At 36.4% G+C, this 17,394-nt stretch overlaps 2 protein-coding genes across 2 annotated transcripts; both read left to right on the forward strand.

Annotated features, from left to right (window-relative positions):
- The first annotated feature begins 1,054 nt into the window (after positions 1–1,054).
- Positions 1,055–4,980, forward strand: LOC139734002 (echinolectin 1-like). The gene is made up of 4 exons (XM_071644809.1): positions 1,055–1,139; positions 1,630–1,751; positions 3,790–4,111; positions 4,769–4,980. The coding sequence occupies exons 1-4, from the start codon at positions 1,055–1,057 to the stop codon at positions 4,978–4,980; spliced, it is 741 nt and encodes a 246-aa protein (XP_071500910.1).
- Positions 4,981–9,586: 4,606 nt separating this feature from the next.
- LOC139733962 (echinolectin 1-like) lies at positions 9,587–14,342 on the forward strand. Its single transcript, XM_071644774.1, has 5 exons — positions 9,587–9,630; positions 11,998–12,101; positions 12,804–12,925; positions 13,418–13,739; positions 14,090–14,342. Exons 2-5 carry the CDS (start codon positions 12,011–12,013, stop codon positions 14,302–14,304), a joined length of 750 nt encoding a protein of 249 aa, XP_071500875.1. The 5' UTR covers positions 9,587–9,630; positions 11,998–12,010; the 3' UTR covers positions 14,305–14,342.
- Positions 14,343–17,394: the final 3,052 nt, after the last annotated feature.

Genomic DNA, 17,394 nt, shown 5'->3' on the forward strand with positions numbered 1-17,394 from the left:
ATATGAAAGTAATTTTCTTAAACTGTCATTAAATAGATAACTGATATGGATCATTGACAATATCAGCACTTATAACACAAGTGATTAATTTCGATAAAAATCTTGATTTTTGTACTTCCCTAACACCCCACATCCTCTCTTAAATCGCACATACCATAGTATGCATGTGCATGCACTCATACACACACACACGCACACACACCCAACCAGCTCATTGCACGCTTCCAGCCTTTCATGTTTGAGTTCCTATTCACAATATTGAATAAATCTGGCCTTGGTATAATTACCATCTTTACTTCCTGGCAGTAATGATGAAAGTGAAAGAAAGAAATGGAATCTACACACACACAGACACACACAGACACGCACACATACGCACACACAGACAGACACACACACACACACACCCAACCAGCTCATTGCACGCTTAACCACCCTTTCATGTTTCAGTTTTTATTTACAATATTGAATAAATCTGGCCTTGGTATAATTACCGTCTGTACTTCCTGGCAATAATTGTGAAAGTGAAAGAAAGAAATGGAATCTACACACACAGACACACACACACACACACACACACACACACATCCAACCAGCTCATTGCACGCTTAACCACCCTTTCATGTTTCAGTTTTTATTCACAATATTGAATAAATCTGGCCTTGGTATAATTAACATCTGTACTTCCTGGCAGTAATTGTGAAAGTGAAAGAAAGAAATGGAATCTACACACACAGACACACACACACACACACACACACACAAACACACTTTCCAACTAAAAGCTCCACCTGTGTTGTACTTTCACATGATTACCACGAGGACACGTCAGCAGTTGCGTACTCCGTTTATTTGTGTTCTGCACAATAAAAGTGTTATTTTGTAATTTTACCACAAAAAAAAAAGAGGAAACTTCCCGTATATCATGAATCGCAGTCGAGGTCATGGCTGGAAAATGAAATTGATTTTGCAGTCGCGAGGGGTGCTTAAAATGCTGGTAAATATAAAAGAATGTGTATAATCATTTCCCCTTCTTTCCAGCTTGGCTTTCAATATGGCATCGACCAGTAGCAAGTGCATTCTTGTGGTCATCGGCGTCGTGGTCACTCTTCTTGTTCATGGTCAAGTGGATGCTTATGGTAAGGGATTAAAGGGATCGTATAGTTGTGGTCAAGACTTAACTTCAGGTTTTTATCTTTCTTTTTTTTTTGGTAAGATAGTGAGAAACCTCTTATGAAATACGAAAGAGCATGTAATTCCATGAGGATTTCAACGTTTATTTGATGAAAATTGATTTTGAAATGGCTGAGATGTTCAAAACAGAGTGATCGTAATAGTAAAGTGTGGGACCCATATTTTGATTCGATAATTTTGTTTTACTGAATTGTTTTTTGATGTTTCAGCTATTCCAAACCCGTATTGCATGCAATGGAATATCAATGAGATTCTGGGGAAAAAAAAACCCAGAGGAAACAGCTTGGTTACTGCAACACCTATTTATCAGTATTTATATCGTTGTTAGAAATCATTGTTCTTCTTATGATAATATGATATATATTAATATAAATAATATCATCAAGAACACGTATACTTGGAAGTATGATGTATAAGCTTTTGTATTTCTGATAGGTGGCTGTTCATCCTCTCTTGGTACCCCGGATAATCCTGCCTTCTCTTGTCAACATATACTGGATGTCTGCTATAAACCGAGTGGATATTACTACATAATTGCTGCTGGAGTCTACATCAAGGTTAGAACAAAACAGGACAAGTGCACCCATCCAAAAACCCTTTGATACACCTCGATCCTGGTTATTTATCCTAAATGTATATGTGCATTCAGCATATATCAGTGAAGTTTGAGGAAAATCTGACAATCCGTTCAACAAATAAAATAGAACAATCAATCGATCGATCAATCAATCAATCAATCAATCAATCAATCAATCAATCAATCAATCAATCAATCAATCAATCAATCAATCAATCAATCAACACTTAAGAAATCTTAAAGTTTGGTTAAATCCATGTGCCGTCATTGCTGGATAAGAAGATTACAACAACATACGTGTTGTTACGGTAAGGTAACGATATAAAAAGATATTTCAAAATTTTTCATTTTTATTGAAAAATACACATTCTGTGGACTTGTTTCTGACATGCATAAAGGATATTACTTCCCCCTGCCTGCTGAATGTGGTATAAGTCAAGTGTGCTTTCATCATGCTAGAAATATAAGCAGATCCAATCTTAGCAAAATACATATCAAAATGTCACCACCCATCTCTGCAGATTTTCATATGGGCGGCACTTAACCCGTCCTGTACGGGAATCTGGTGGCTGCATGTTGAGTCTATGGGCATTTCAGAATTCAGTATGGAACGGGTTGATTAACGTAAACACTGCGAAGTAGTTTTTAGCCTCACATTAGTATTCCTCTGACATTTGGACTCTGAAATATTGATTTCTAAAAGATTATGGTGGTCATCCAGGATGCGAAAGTCACGGAAGGGCTCAAATTTTCATTTCAGGTCATTTATTATAACAAGTTTTATGAAACGGGACCCTGGGTTATACATAAACCACCAAATTACAAAGCTGAGATATTTTAGATAATTTTGATGAATATCTACATAGATTAACACAAGAAAACAAGGAAATTTTCATTTTGCACGTTATGGGTGTTATAATATTGATAATATATGAAGAAAGTGGATATTTTAGCCTGATAAAAGTCCAACTATTCTTTTGTCGTACGTTTTTCATTTCCATATTGATAATCTCACAAGAATATCCCGAACATCTAAAACCCAAATGGAAAAGAAAAACATAGATGTAATTTCAGTAAATATGTATATTTTCATTTTAAAAAAAAAACACTTTATTTTGCACTCCTCCGGGTGGGGAGGAAATATTGACATGATTGAAGATTGCTGAAAGCCTGAAATGGAGTAGGTCGAGTGGTTATGATGATATAAGTGTCTGGGTATTGAAGAAAATAGTACCATATATTTTTAGTCTTTCTCTGTGTTCAGGGATCTGTCCAAACTCTCTTAAAATAGCGAAAGCAGTTCCCGTTTTTAAAAAGGATGACCCTTAAAGGAATCGTATAGTTTTGGTTGAGCCTTAACTTCAGGTTTTTATTATTCTTTGGTGAGATAGTGAGAAACCTCTTATAGAATATGAAAGAGCATGTAATTCCAAGAGGGATTCAATGCTTATTTGATGAACATTGGTTTTGAAATGGCCGAGATATCCAAAACAGAGTGATCCTAATCAAGTGTGGGACCCACAGTATTGTTTGGGGAAACTGTGTCTCAACCAAAATAAATTCTTTTGTTGCTATCCAGTAGCCTATTGTGCGATTAATCACAAACTCTCATCCCCCTTTTTATCTCTTACTTAATGTATCAACTTGAAATATTGAAAATCAGTGATATTCATATTCAGACATATTCAGACTGCTGCTTTTATGTTGAAATACGTTGTTGTTGAAATAATTTCAATTATGATAATACGTCTTTTTCGTATTGTATACCACAACAAAATGTATGTCATTCGTACATACAAAGATGCCGCCACTTTTTAAGTTCTTGTATCACTGTATTGACAATGGAATGTAGAAATAGACTTGAACTGAACCGAACACCATGGTGAGACGGTAAACTTTAACTATCTTAACACAAATACATGTACTTTCAAAATGTCATTGATACTATGTACAAATAGGAGGCCAATGATAAAGAAAGGATTAAAGCAGATGATGTTAACAAACTCATCATTTGACAGGTGTACTGTGAAATGGACCTGAACGGAGGGGGCTGGGTCCGTTACGGTAAGTCCAGCATGGGAAGTGTCTGGCACTACGTCGACGAGAACAAGGCGGAGGCCGACTTGGAGATCATCCCTCCGTCCAGTATCAAACAGATGAGCGAGCTGAAATTTGCAGAGTTCTTTGTGGAGACCGACGTCGTCTTCCAGATGTTCGGGGACAATAGCGTGAATCCGTCTAATTTGACAACGCGGACGATACCGTGGTTGGAACAAAGGAAGGTGTACATCGACGGATATGCAGACGACCTCACCCGGCTGCAATTCCAGTTAAACAGTGGTAACAAGATTATTTCGTACGCAGTGAAGCTAAGAGAATTGAGCAGTTCTTTTTCATCTATATCTCAAGGTTTAAATCTTTATCATTTGTTCACAACCACATTTACAGGGGACATGAAATCAGATAAAGAATACTAAACGATTTTATAACTTTGATTTTTTTTTCAAAGTGAAACATGTATTTCTGCTTTCCATATTTATGTCACTTTAATGTATTTGTATTCCATTTCTAAGACTAGACTTCATGACTCGTTTGAGGATTTTTAGCGAAACGGGGGGGGGGGGCAGTGAGACCTTTTCTTTATCGAGTAGTAGGTCCTACCTAAATAGTTGTTTAAATGATATTACTAGTGATAACACTGCAACAATGATAATTATAATCAAAATATTCACTTCTAAGCTTGCGGAAATGGATTTTATTTCCTGATATACATACGAAAACCATAAATCATATAGGCCTACATGATAATATACATACACTGTAAATTTCTTTCGACTACACTGAAAAACAGAACAAATCAAAACAGAGTTAAGGTTGGTTTTGTCTTTAATCATGCTTTAACTATAAGATAAAATGGCAGTTGTTATCACTTTGCTTATAGTATAAGTCCTCTTAGGACTTCGTAACATTCTTCGCTATTTGTATCCTTTTTTTCAGTTGAGATCATGACGTGTATCCCTGGAAGTTCCAGCAAGTGTGGACAAGGTGGGACGCCCTCAGCCAACGGAGAATCTAAACCTTTCTTCTTTGAGTCCGTCCACTTCGGTCCGCGGGCAAAAGGTGCACAACTGCCGAGTCATTCTCGTCGATGGCATCGTAACAGATACTCCTGGAACGGCACCTACTATTTCGTATATGCCAGACATTAGAAGCAATACGCGTAGCGACAATCATAAATATGAATTCCTATTATAGTGTTTACAGGAAAATAAGCATAGGTATATTGATATTAGTGTTAGTGATTTGAATTGGTTTATTTGTCTTTAAATGGCATATCACTTTACAATTCCTTATTTTCTTTTCATGCAATATCATTAAACATAATATGTACATGTATCGTACTATATGCACACTATAGATATTTCCCACAATTTTTACAATTTTCATTAGACATACATCTGGGACATAATTATATACGTTTTGAAATACCATGACAGAACGGTCACATCGACTTAACGTTGGAAAATGAGGAAACAACAACTGCAGAGCATACATAGTTCATGATTGTACATCGCCCTACCAGGGCGTGTAGAAGAGCATATATTGCCCGACATACCAAGAATAAGAAGCAACAGAGACAAAATCTTATTCCACTTTATCCTATAAAACGAGACCGCTGGGGGAAGACGAACCAACAATAGAATTTAAAAGTTTGGTAGTTAGTCAAATAGATACTACATATGCTTATGTTTGATTCAGTTCCTGTAATGATTATGCTTAGATTTCTATGGCAAAGTCGGGTAGAAAAAGTAAGAAGGCATGAAGTTATCAAATAGTATTCAAATGGTGGATTAAAATGGTGGATGTGGAAAAGCTGGTGTTAAATTTTAGGTTAAGGTGGATTGGGAGGATGGTTGATGACACGACAGCCATTTTGTGGAAAACCCTTGCTCATTATTGGTTTAACCGTTTTCGAGGTTTAGATTTGTTTTTGAATTGTGATTTTCAAGTGTATAATGTTATGTCCATTTTTGGTTAAAACACGCCTTCGTTTTATAGTGAAATGATGCGCGCCTGGTCCTTGATAGACAAAGAGATATTGGGAAAGAAGCCCCATGTCATGCCTGTGGAAAAGAACGTTTTATGGCACAACCAAAATATAGCTTTCAAAAAGAAGCCTCTGTTTTACAAAGAACGGTTTGAGAGTGGTATTAACCGATTAGAAGACATTTTGTTGGGAGGGAGATACAAAACGGTGGAAGAATTCCAACTCATGTCATTACTGAAATTTAGAAATAGTAAAAGAAGGGCAATGTTTGATTATTCGAAACTGCGGAAAGCTATACCGAAAATCTGGTTGACTCAAACATCTATGGACAGAGAGCAGAATATTTCATTAATATGTGCCCCACATTTAGAAATTTGAAAAAAAAAATGTAAAGAGATTATGTGATGTAACATCGAAGTATTTTCATAATCAATCGATCAACAAGAAGGAGTATACACCAGGTGTTGTTGTTGTTTTTTTCGGAAAGCGTATAGGGGATGAAGATAATTTGGAATTATTGTTTTGTACGTAATTTGGTTAAAGTAAAAGATAAGAATTTGATTTTAAAGTGTTATATGATTTATTACCAGTGAAGATGAATTTGTTTAAGTGGAATATAAGTAATAATTTTAAGTGTGATGTTTGTCAGCTAGATGAGGATATAACACATGCTTTTATTACATGTAAACTGAACAGAAGTTTCTGGAATTATATTTCTTGGTTAATTCAGCAAATTTTCATGTTTCTGTTGACATTGATATTGCATTTTTGTTAAACAACAATGTAGAAGAGGAGGTAGATGGTCTTATGAATATAGCTTTTTGGAGTATTACAGAGTTGTTGATAATAAAGAACGTAGATTGCGATATATGTTTCTATCAGAATTACGGAAAAGACTTGAAATAAACAAAACACGTTGTGGCAGACCTTTGTTTAATCTTCCAGATGATTTATTTGATTTTGTTTTAATTTCTAATTTATTCATATAAATGAAATTTTTAGTGTTATCCTTGTTGTTTGAAATATGAATAAACGTTATTTGAAAAAATCGATGAAGAAAAAATCAGAGCAATATCAGTTTTTCAGGTGAATTCTTTAAAAAAAAGTTAGGAATTCTTTTCACCACAATCCACTGAGCGCAGATCTATGGCGTCATTTTTGAGGCCCTTAGGCCAGCACACGGTACCATTACTTGGGAAGGGCGGGGGACGGAGGCGCTCCCTCTACGCACACGGTTGCTGCGAGAAATCCGTAGAATGCGATAAAGGATGAACGTAAACCATATAACAAGAAAAGTCAAAGCATCCCGAAGATTATAACGACTATAAAGGGATGGACGCATGTAATTGCAGTTATATCATGTTTTTGCTTTTCCTATCCACAAGCTACCCACATTTTTGCTTCCATTTTATTCAGTTCCTTTTTATTTGAGTTTATAACAAAAATTGGTACTAGGTTTGATCTCGTTTTGAACAAGGCTGAGTGAATCGAATGATTATACAGAGTCTGACCACTTATCCAGTTGTAGCGTTAAAAGTTAAATTACCCCGCTCTAAATTAATAAAGACGAATCTGACTATCACGACTATCATGCATCTCTGCCCCCTGTCTGTCTGTCTGTCTCTCCCAATCCTACAGCGTGTCCCACAAAAAATGCTAATGGCACATTAAATGAGTATAATTTGAAAATTACCAAGTCATATTGTATGTAATTTCATAATCCTAAACTAAATTTTGTGCAACTGGCTTAAATTTTATGCCATATGGTCATTGAACACAGAGAAATGTGCCTTCTTTCAGCACCCATCAGAAAACTTCTCAATCCAAGTTTTGTTATTACGTTGAATAAAGTACATAGTCCAATTACGTGTGGGACGCTATTTCTCCCGCTACTTTGTCGAGGTTCTTGAATGAGGCTTTGCCTCATGTGGTCCATGTCAATGTTTTCTCGTATTCGAACTGTTACTCTTCTCCCGATCTGCCCTTATTAAGGTTTTTTCCCATTTCCCTGTATTTGAGCACATTTCTGAGTATTGTCGCCTTGCATGGAGCTCATTGATTGAGTTCTGCCTCGAATTCACTTTGTACCCTGTTCAAATTTCGATCAGATTTCGTCATGTTTCGCTGAACGCACAGTCGTAAATATGCAAGAATTTCTATTCATCAGAGAGGGATGAATAGATGTTGCACCACTTGAATAGATAGCAAATCTTGTTAGCTGAATCTGAGTACACATATACGTACTGACTACAAAACTTGAATGGAGAGGCTTCCTGATCTGTAATGAAAAAATACTCATCTTTGTGCTTATTGGACCATTTATCTCATGAAATTTCATCCCGTTGTAGAAAATGAATTGCAGTATACGGGTGTGAAGACATAAACAATATAATGTTGTAATTTTAATATTATACCCATCTAGAGTGTCATTAGCATTTTTGTGGGACACGCTGTATATATATATATATATATATATATATATATAAATATATATATATATATCTTTATATGATATATGTAGGCTATCTATGTATATGTATGCATATATATATATATATATATACATATATATATATATATATATATTGTATTTGGTCCGCGTATTGACAGTACTAGAAATAGCAATAATTATGCCATAATAGAGGAATGCATTAAATGCCAGTTGCCTTGATTTTAATTCAAAATCCGAATTTTTTGGGGCCTCCCCCTTCGTCAGGGATGAAAGTGCCAATGAATTTTCACAGTGATATTAACAGTTAGTAACTGTTAATATCACAGTGAAAATTCATCTATATGAGACAGTGTGTTGATCCATTTTATTCTTTTTCTGATTGTTTCTCCTCTTGGTCTATATTTTGCCATCAACTTTAACCTCTTGATTGATTTCTTTACTCTTCTGGCCTTTTCAATTTTGAGTGACTAGATGGAAAAAAAAAACCGGTAATGCCTGAAACAAATCTTTGTGAGTATCAATTTCGTCGTAGATTCAGAAAACACGTGAATTTTTTTAGTTATAAAACCGTAGTCTTTCTTATAGGGACCTCCGAGCGGAGTTTCAGCAAGAAAAATCATTTTGCAAATTTCAGGACTTCAGTGAAATAATTTCCTCTACCTCGTTATCAAACTCGAAAGACGCCGAATATTTTGTGCATTTCATTTTTTTTTTTACTTTCCAATTTTTAACACATGTCAATGGTAATGATAAAAAAAAATAATGGTGTTTTCTAAATGTGCCGTGTCTGTAAGACAGTGATATTCCTGGTGCAGAAAAACGAGACCTCTTTTTGACATAGCCTCAATAGGAAAGAGCTACGATTGAAAGAAACACAAGAGAATCGAAAATACTGTGTAAACATGTGAGACCTATCAGGAAATTGCAGGGAGGTGGATCTCTTCCACCTCCCTGGAATATGTAGCTCTGGAATCTTTTGTACAGGATTTCCCGTCACTTAGTGAACAAGACATCCTGATATCTCGGTACCGGGACACTTTACTTTTTTTATTTTAAAAGTAATGATATGGTTTTACTATCAACCAAGACCAAGGGGGGTGGGGGTGGAGGGCATTTCCTGAAGCGTTTTGTCAGAAAGTGAATCTGATTGGCTGAGAGCAAGTTTGTCGGACAAAACGCTTCAGGAAATGCCCCCCCCCCCCCCCCCCACCTCAGGATAGCCTCTCTATATGCTGATAGCACTGGTCTTCCAGAAATCGCGCCACTATCATAATCCCAAGGCAGATGGATACATAACTATTTTCAACATCTGACCTAGGGCACGCAGGAAGCAAACTCCATCGGCTCTTAATTAACTTGGTGAGTTGTGACTGTCTCATTTTTGTAAACCGCTATTTCTTTATTGGCAGACGTGCTACAGGGCAAACTCTAGGATTTGGTGATAGCTTTTACACCTTTTAATAGAAAGTTGATAGCTGCTCTACGGCGGCGGATCTGAACGTCAAAGTCTAAAATAATTTCTATTTTGAGACGTACATCTTGTTTTTGTTTTGAAGAAGTAGAATTATTAGTATAATGATTTAATTTTATATAATGATTCTAAGCGCTTAATCTCATACTTTCTTGTTTGCAACTAATGCACTGCATCTAATGGCTTCAAATTTTGGTAATAAAGTGGAATGAATTATGTCTATATACATATGTATTTATAAATGTACATACATTGGGAAGCTTGGTGTCTAAAGAAGTGTATTAACACCGAAAAGAGCAGGAAAATTGAGAATTAGCAACTTTACCAAGCTCCAGTCTTGACAGATTACAATACTTGTTTGGTGTTTTTATTTTATCAATTTTACAGGAATACGTGTCATATAACTATCAAAACTTAAACGTTTGAAGGATAACTTGTAGACGCCATTATTTTTCTTCTTGCTATGTGCTTTACTATCTTTTCGGCAAATATCTACTGTATTATCCTCAAAAGCATCATGCATGCAGCGTAAATATTTAGCACTTTGCATGTTATGCGGCCATTTTATCAAAGATTGAGTGTAATGTTACATCAAGCATAAACTTAACAATTAACACCTTCAGGGATGTATGCTTATGTTGTTAGTCGTAGAAAATGATACTACAGTAATTCTCTTCAGTTTGTTAAAGATTTAATTTCAGCTGTTTCGTACTCTCGCAGTGTGGAAATCAACAGGCAAAGTTGACATATACAATATTATAGATTCAAGTGAAAACAGAACAGCGAAAGTTTAATCAAGGCTTGATAAAGACCAATAGAAAAAGAAGGTTGTAGAAACTATTGCTAGTATTTCAATTATAGTCAAATGTATTTAACGACAAACTAATTGGAGCGGCATCGCGTGTCGTTTCATTTGCATATTAGTGAAAGTGGGGTGATGGTCGCTATTCCGAAGTTCGCTGATCCGAAAATAAAAAGACACTACGGAAGTGCGAACATTATTTCGTTTTCGGATCAGGGAGTTTCATAACAAACCACATTCATTTTCGGATTAACGTACCTTCGGGGTATTAAGAAACTTAACTTCATTTTCGGATTAACGAACCTTTGGAATAAGAACTTTATTTTGCTTTCGTATTACGAACCTTCGAAATAATGAACTGTAAATTCTACTGGTTACCGAAATCAGACGTGTTTGGTGCATGTTAAACTGTTAAGTCTATGATTTTGAGTTTTTTTCACACATTAATTACACATGACCTGAACTTCTTTATCTTTAAAAGCTCGATTGATCGCGGGGTACAGGGGCGGGTCCAGGAATTCCGTAAAGGGGAGGCGCCCTTGCAAAATTAAAGGGAGGGCACACGTCCCCCATTTCTTCTTTTTATTTCTTTTGTTCTGACAAAAATAAAGAGGGTACTATATTACAGAATTACTTTTAATCATAACTTCAAGAACATTTCCTGTTATGTTAAAAATAAGATATCATGATACAGCGTATCTGATGACGGACTTAAAGGGAACACAAACCCAAAGAGCAATGTGGATCGAGTAAAAGCAGTAACATTAGTAGAACACATCAGTGAAAGTTTGAAGAAAATCAGACAATCGATGCAAAAGTTATGAATTTTTAAAGTTTTGGTTTTGGAACCGCTGGATGAGGAGACTACTAGAGATTATGACGTATGAGTGGACAATAATATGAAGAAAATATAAAAGGAATTCCGCAAAAATTCACTTTTCTAGCAAAATGAAAGAGTACTTGACTAGCCGCTCTTAGAAAGCAGGGGGAATAAGTGCTACCTCTAACATATGTCAGTATCAAGTTGATGGAATATATTATTTTCGTGAAAAATGAATTTATATTGAATTCCCTTTATATTTTCTTTATATTTTAGTCCACTCATACGTAATAACCTCTAGTAGTCTCCTTACCCAGCAGTTCCAACACCAAAACTTTAAAAATTCATAACTTTTGCATCGATTGCCCAATTTTCCTCAAACTTTCACTGATGTGTTCTACTAATATTACTGCTTTCACTCAATCCATATTGCTCTTTGGGTTTACGTTCCCTTTAAGTTTAGAATGATTTGAAATGGCGCTCAGCCTATTTTGTGTTGAAACTCTTCATATACATGTATATATATTTCATTAAATCGCAGTAGAGTTCATGGAAAGAGAAGCAAATTGATATGGCCCATGAAGGGTGCTTAAGATCCTTATGAACTAAAACAAAAATTTCCCGTCATTCTAGCTTGAAGTTCAACATGGCATCGACATTCAACACGTGTCTATTTGTGGTCATTGGTGTCGTGGTCACTCTCCTACCCTTCAGTCATGGTCAAGTGGATACCAACGGTAAGGGATTAAAAACACAATTACAGCTTAGACCATCATACACGTTGTAGCAGGACATTTATTGATGGAGTTACCTGTTGTTGACTCTCAAGCGCGAGTAATTCCAGCGGATTAAAATATTGATGATCGTGCCGTATTGTACCGGATGAGCAAAGGTTCCGCTCCATTTCAGAAAATACATTACCACAACGGCTCGGCATCTCTAATTATCAAGTCGATATTTCCTCCTGTTTACCGTTACAGATTCTCGTAACATAATTCCCTTGATCGAATATAACAAGTTGTATCTGCTGTCAAAAACTAGCTGATGACGGAAAAACCAGTGCCTCGCGATGACTCCTGCCGATAATGATTAATGTACAGGTTAGACAGGGCAAATTGAAAGACTGGTCACATGATTGCTCTCAGCTAATCATTTGATAAGGATCGATATAACAATTTCATAAAGCCAGCTAGGGTTTTACTCGCACATTTTATTGTATTTTACTTAGCACACATTTGATTCAATATAAGTAGTGATATGCATTACTTACTAAGGAAATATCATGATTTGAGATTCTGCGAAAACAGAGGGAATGTAAGTTTTTATGAGGGATTCATAAATAATTGTGCTTCTTGTGATCACATGACATATCAATAAAAACATGAAAAACCCTGCAAACTTGGTATAATTTAAACATGAATGTGTTTGGAATACTTTAGGTGGCTGTTCATCCTCTCTTGGTAGCCCGGATAATCCTGCCTTGTCTTGTCAACATATTCTGGATGTCTGCTATAAACCGAGTGGATATTACTACATAGCTGCTGCTGGAGTTTACACCAAGGTAAGAACAATTAAAGCAGGACAACTGCGTCCATCCACAAACTCTTTTATTCACTTCGATCCTCTTGGTTTGCTCCGAACATGCCTAAAGGGGAATTCATTCCAAATAGATATGTGGGTTCAACACATATTAGTGAAGTCTGAGGGAAATCATCAAACAATCCGTTTCAACGAGTAAAATCAGTCAATCAATAATCAATCAATCATTCAATCTATCAATCGACCAATTAATCAATCAACACTTAAGTAATCTCAAAGTTTCGTTAAATCTACTGTATGTGATGTGCCGTCAATCCTGGATAAGAAGACTACTGTTTCGAGGTGTTCTTCAGGATACATTCTAAAGTTGGCAAACGGCATGCCAAACGTTCACAATCTCAACACAAACCACTGTGAAAATTCCATCGATACTCCCGCTGTGGATAAGTAGTTAGAGCCCGACGGTAATGAGAAGCTTGTAACAGGAGATGTTACCAAACGCATTATTTGACAGGTGTACTGTGAAATGGACTTGAATGGAGGGGGCTGGGTTCGTTACGGCAAGTCCGGCATGGGAAGTGACTGGCACTACGACGACGAAAACGAGGCGGAGGTCGAGTTGGAGATCATCCCTCCGTCCAGCATCAAACAGATGATTGAGTTGAAATTCACCGAGTTCTTCGTGCAGACCGACGTCGTCTTCCAGATGGTTGGGGACGACAGCGTGAACCCATCGAGTTTAACAACGCGGACGACACCGTGGTTGGAAGAAAGGAAGGTGTACATCGACGGATACGCCAATGACCACACCCGGCTGCAGTTCCAGTCAAATAGTGGTATTACAGCAAAATTATTTCTTACCCAGTAAAACTAATAGTAGTATAATTATTCATTACTCGCATCTTTAAGTTTCACCACTTTACCTTACATTTGGAACTATACACTTTTATTTTCATTAAATTTGGATTTCATGTGCGGATACTGTCCTACGTATTGACGTCCGTTATACAGATACAAACATTACACTTCATGATTTAAAAAAATAATAATCACAATGAAGGTTGGCTATCAACAAAACACTGTCTTTACGTACGCAAGATGGTGGCCAGTTTGCTATCTGTGTTGTAATTATACATCTTCTTATGCCTCCCTCATAGAGTTTTCGCTATTTGCATTCTTTGTTCAGTCGAGATCATGACGTGTATCGCTGGAAGTTCCAGCAAGTGCGGACAAGGTGGGACGCCCTCAGCCAACGGAGAGTCTAAACCTTTCTTCTTTGAATCTGTCTACTTCGGGCCGCGGGCAGCAGGATCACACCTTCCCTCAGGCCATTCTGGTCAGTGGCATCGTAACAGATACTCCTGGAACGGGACCTTCTATTTCGTGTATGCCAGACATTAGCAGCACTGCGCATAGCGACAAATTTGAATCATGAATGATATAGGAACTCCCGTGTTTGACACGATAAATAACATGGACATTAGTGTTATCCCACTTTATCCTAAAAAGTGAGACCACTGGATGGAGAGGGGATTAAGCCTATAAAATGAACCAACAATGTAATCAATGAAGAAGAAATCAGAGCAGTTCCAGCTTTCAAAGTAAATTCTGAAATAAAAAATTAACGAATTCTTTTCACCACAATTCCCAGAGCGCAGATCTTTGGCGTCATTTTGAGGCCCTATAGGTCAGCACACCGGACTTTGCCATTACTTGGGAAGGGCGGGGACGGGGGCGCTCTCTCTAGAACACGGTTGTTGCAAGAAATTCATAGAATTCGATACAGGATGAATGTAAACCATTATTTCATATAAAAAGAAAGGGCCAAAGCAACCAGAAGATTATATGAACGAATCTAAAGGCATGGACACATTAATTTTTTTCGCAGTTGTATCATGTTTTCGCTCTTCCTACCAACAACAAAACAAGGTGAGAGTTTTTGTTTCCATTTTAATCAGTTCCTTTTTATTCAAGTGTACGACCAAAATAGGTACTAGGTTTGATTTTGGTTGAACAAGACTGAGTGCATGAATCGAATGATTATGATTATTCAGTCTTACCAGTTACCAGCTGAAGCGCAAAAAGCTAAATTTCCACGCTATAAATCAATAAAATACGAATCTGAGTCAGGTTTGTCCCCGTCTGTCTGTTTGTGTCTCAATATATATATACATATATATATATATATATATATATATATATATATATATCATATAATATATTATGATGTATATAAATCATGAAAGGCGTGAGTACTAACGAGAGAGAGGGGGCAAGAGGGGGAGGGAGAGAGAGGGAGTTAGAAGAGGAGTATTGATCATAGGCATAAGACCCATAGGCTCTTTATTCTATCTATTTATTTTTTATTTTATTTATTTTTTTTTTTGGTGGGGGCTCAATTGTTTGGCATCGTCCGTTGCAAAACACGTGCGAGGGTGACATTAAATGAATCGTGTGTATGCATGGCGAGAAGATGCACATAGGTATACTGCGTCACCTACTGCAAGGTATATCTAATTTTCGGCAAAGCCGCGATTCTAAACCTCCTTCTTTTGAGGAAGTGTTGGAGTGTGGGGGGAAAATGAAGTCACACACACACACACACTCACACACATACACACACACTTATTTTTTTACCAATGATATTTATTCACTTTCATTCAAATTATACAAAAAACATGAATTACATTTGGTATTACTCTTATAGTACTTAACAAAAACATTTCCTTTTAACGTCAAATTTCCGCATGTAGAAATAAAAATTAACAAAGGTAATGATTGTAATTGAATCGAAGCCTGAGATGATCGCTGTGCAAAGCTGCATTCCTAGGCAATTCAGAAATTAATCAAAGTCATTATTTATCATTTTCAGATGAAACAGACACCAGCTTTAGTACTTCAAAATAGTTCTAATACTCGAGTTATGGATAGAAACAACGAATGTAAAAATGTTAATCAGTATTATTAATGTTAAGTATCGTTTAATATACAAAATGTGAACAATAGTTTCATGAAAATTGTTTCTAATACATGTATAAACCGTCTGCAGTTATGGTTTATTGACAAAAATAGTGACATCTCCTTATATTTCAGGCTTTATTGCGAAGTTTTTATACCTTGGGATGATTTGTGATACAACTGACCTTCATGGACCAAAATATATGTGATAACTTAAATATCACTGCTCCCTATGGTAAACAGTGGCTTTAAGCATTTTGATACACAATGCACTAAAATGATGGCAACCACTACCCATGTACAGCTGTCATATTTTTGATAAAGCATCATAACATTCAGAATAAGAGACATACACTTGTCTTTTGTAATATGCGACAATTCTTTTACCAGCTAGCAAAGCAATACCCAATCGAAGTATTCCTTCAGTAACATATAAGTTTCAATGCGTGTCAACATAATCCACTCCACTCCACATAAATGTAATTTGTTTGTTTTTTTCTCGTTTTCTTTACTATGTATAAAATGTATTTTGTAACCGTATGATTTTTAAAGGTGATGGCTAGTAACTGATCAGTGGGAATCAGTGGGGATGCTGGGAGATGATTTAAGAGTATATCATTGTTGTGTGAAAATTGTTTGCTTCAGAATGGTCTTATATTTCAGTAATGTGCAGTTCAATGTTAACGGTCGCCGCGACACTGTACAGGCATGCTAACCTGGAAACATTGAACTGCACATTACTTGAATATGAGACCATTCTGAAGCAAATGATTTTCACACAACAATAGATATATACTCTTAAATGAATCCCACAAGGATTGGAACAATCATCCCTCAGCATTCCCACTGATCAGTTACTAGCCATCCCCTTTAAAGGGGCATTCCGGACGATTTTCATAATTTCACATCATGAAGTACATAAATCAACAGCTCCATGTATAGATTCGTGGAATTTATTGTGGTCCTTGAGCAGAGAAACCAATAAATTGAAAATCTTAAACAAATTACACTGAACAGTGTTGATGACATCAGAGCCTCATATATTTCATAAATGTAGCAGTGTAATTCCATTACAATACCACTTGCTCAACAAGTTCACCTGTGAAAAATCTATGTATGCCTTCTTCTTTTGTTCTGGTTCCTTGAGCCCCAACTCATGCATTCTTATCATGCTTATGGTGAGGCTGGCATGTCATCATCCTTGTTCATTGCAATTTGTTATAAATTTTGAAAATATTCTCATTCCTTATCCCAATCACTATAAATTCTGAAACTCTGTACTCAGTTTAACTGATTTATAGCTGTTCAAATGTAAAAGTCTGAAAATCATCCGGAGGTCCCCTTTAAGCTACACGGACTCACTGAAGAACAGCAATTGGCTGAAGTGAGCGACCCGTGGTGAAATAAACTGATCTCAACTCAAACTCAAACTCAAACTCAAACTCCTTCGTAGATTGGTTACCAAATGTGTAGCACAAGAATCAACTTCAATGGTTACAATCATGTGTGGTTTGATGACAGTCGCATGGCCGG

The sequence above is a fragment of the Diadema antillarum genome, unplaced genomic scaffold (assembly GCF_040938485.1).
Source record: "Diadema antillarum isolate AM-2024a unplaced genomic scaffold, OU_Dant_1.0 seq00000507_RagTag, whole genome shotgun sequence".
NCBI classification, from domain to species: Eukaryota; Metazoa; Echinodermata; class Echinoidea; order Diadematoida; family Diadematidae; genus Diadema; species Diadema antillarum.

Coding starts and splice junctions, on each gene's coding strand:
- LOC139734002 (XM_071644809.1), top strand. CDS start 1,055: ATGGCATCGACCAGTAGCAAGTGCATTCTTGTGGTCATCGGCGTCGTG. Junction 1,752..3,789: donor CTGCTGGAGTCTACATCAAG/GTTAGAACAAAA, acceptor ATCATTTGACAG/GTGTACTGTGAAATGGACCT. Junction 4,112..4,768: donor GCAATTCCAGTTAAACAGTG/GTAACAAGATTA, acceptor CCTTTTTTTCAG/TTGAGATCATGACGTGTATC.
- LOC139733962 (XM_071644774.1), top strand. CDS start 12,011: ATGGCATCGACATTCAACACGTGTCTATTTGTGGTCATTGGTGTCGTG. Junction 12,102..12,803: donor TGGTCAAGTGGATACCAACG/GTAAGGGATTAA, acceptor GGAATACTTTAG/GTGGCTGTTCATCCTCTCTT. Junction 12,926..13,417: donor CTGCTGGAGTTTACACCAAG/GTAAGAACAATT, acceptor ATTATTTGACAG/GTGTACTGTGAAATGGACTT.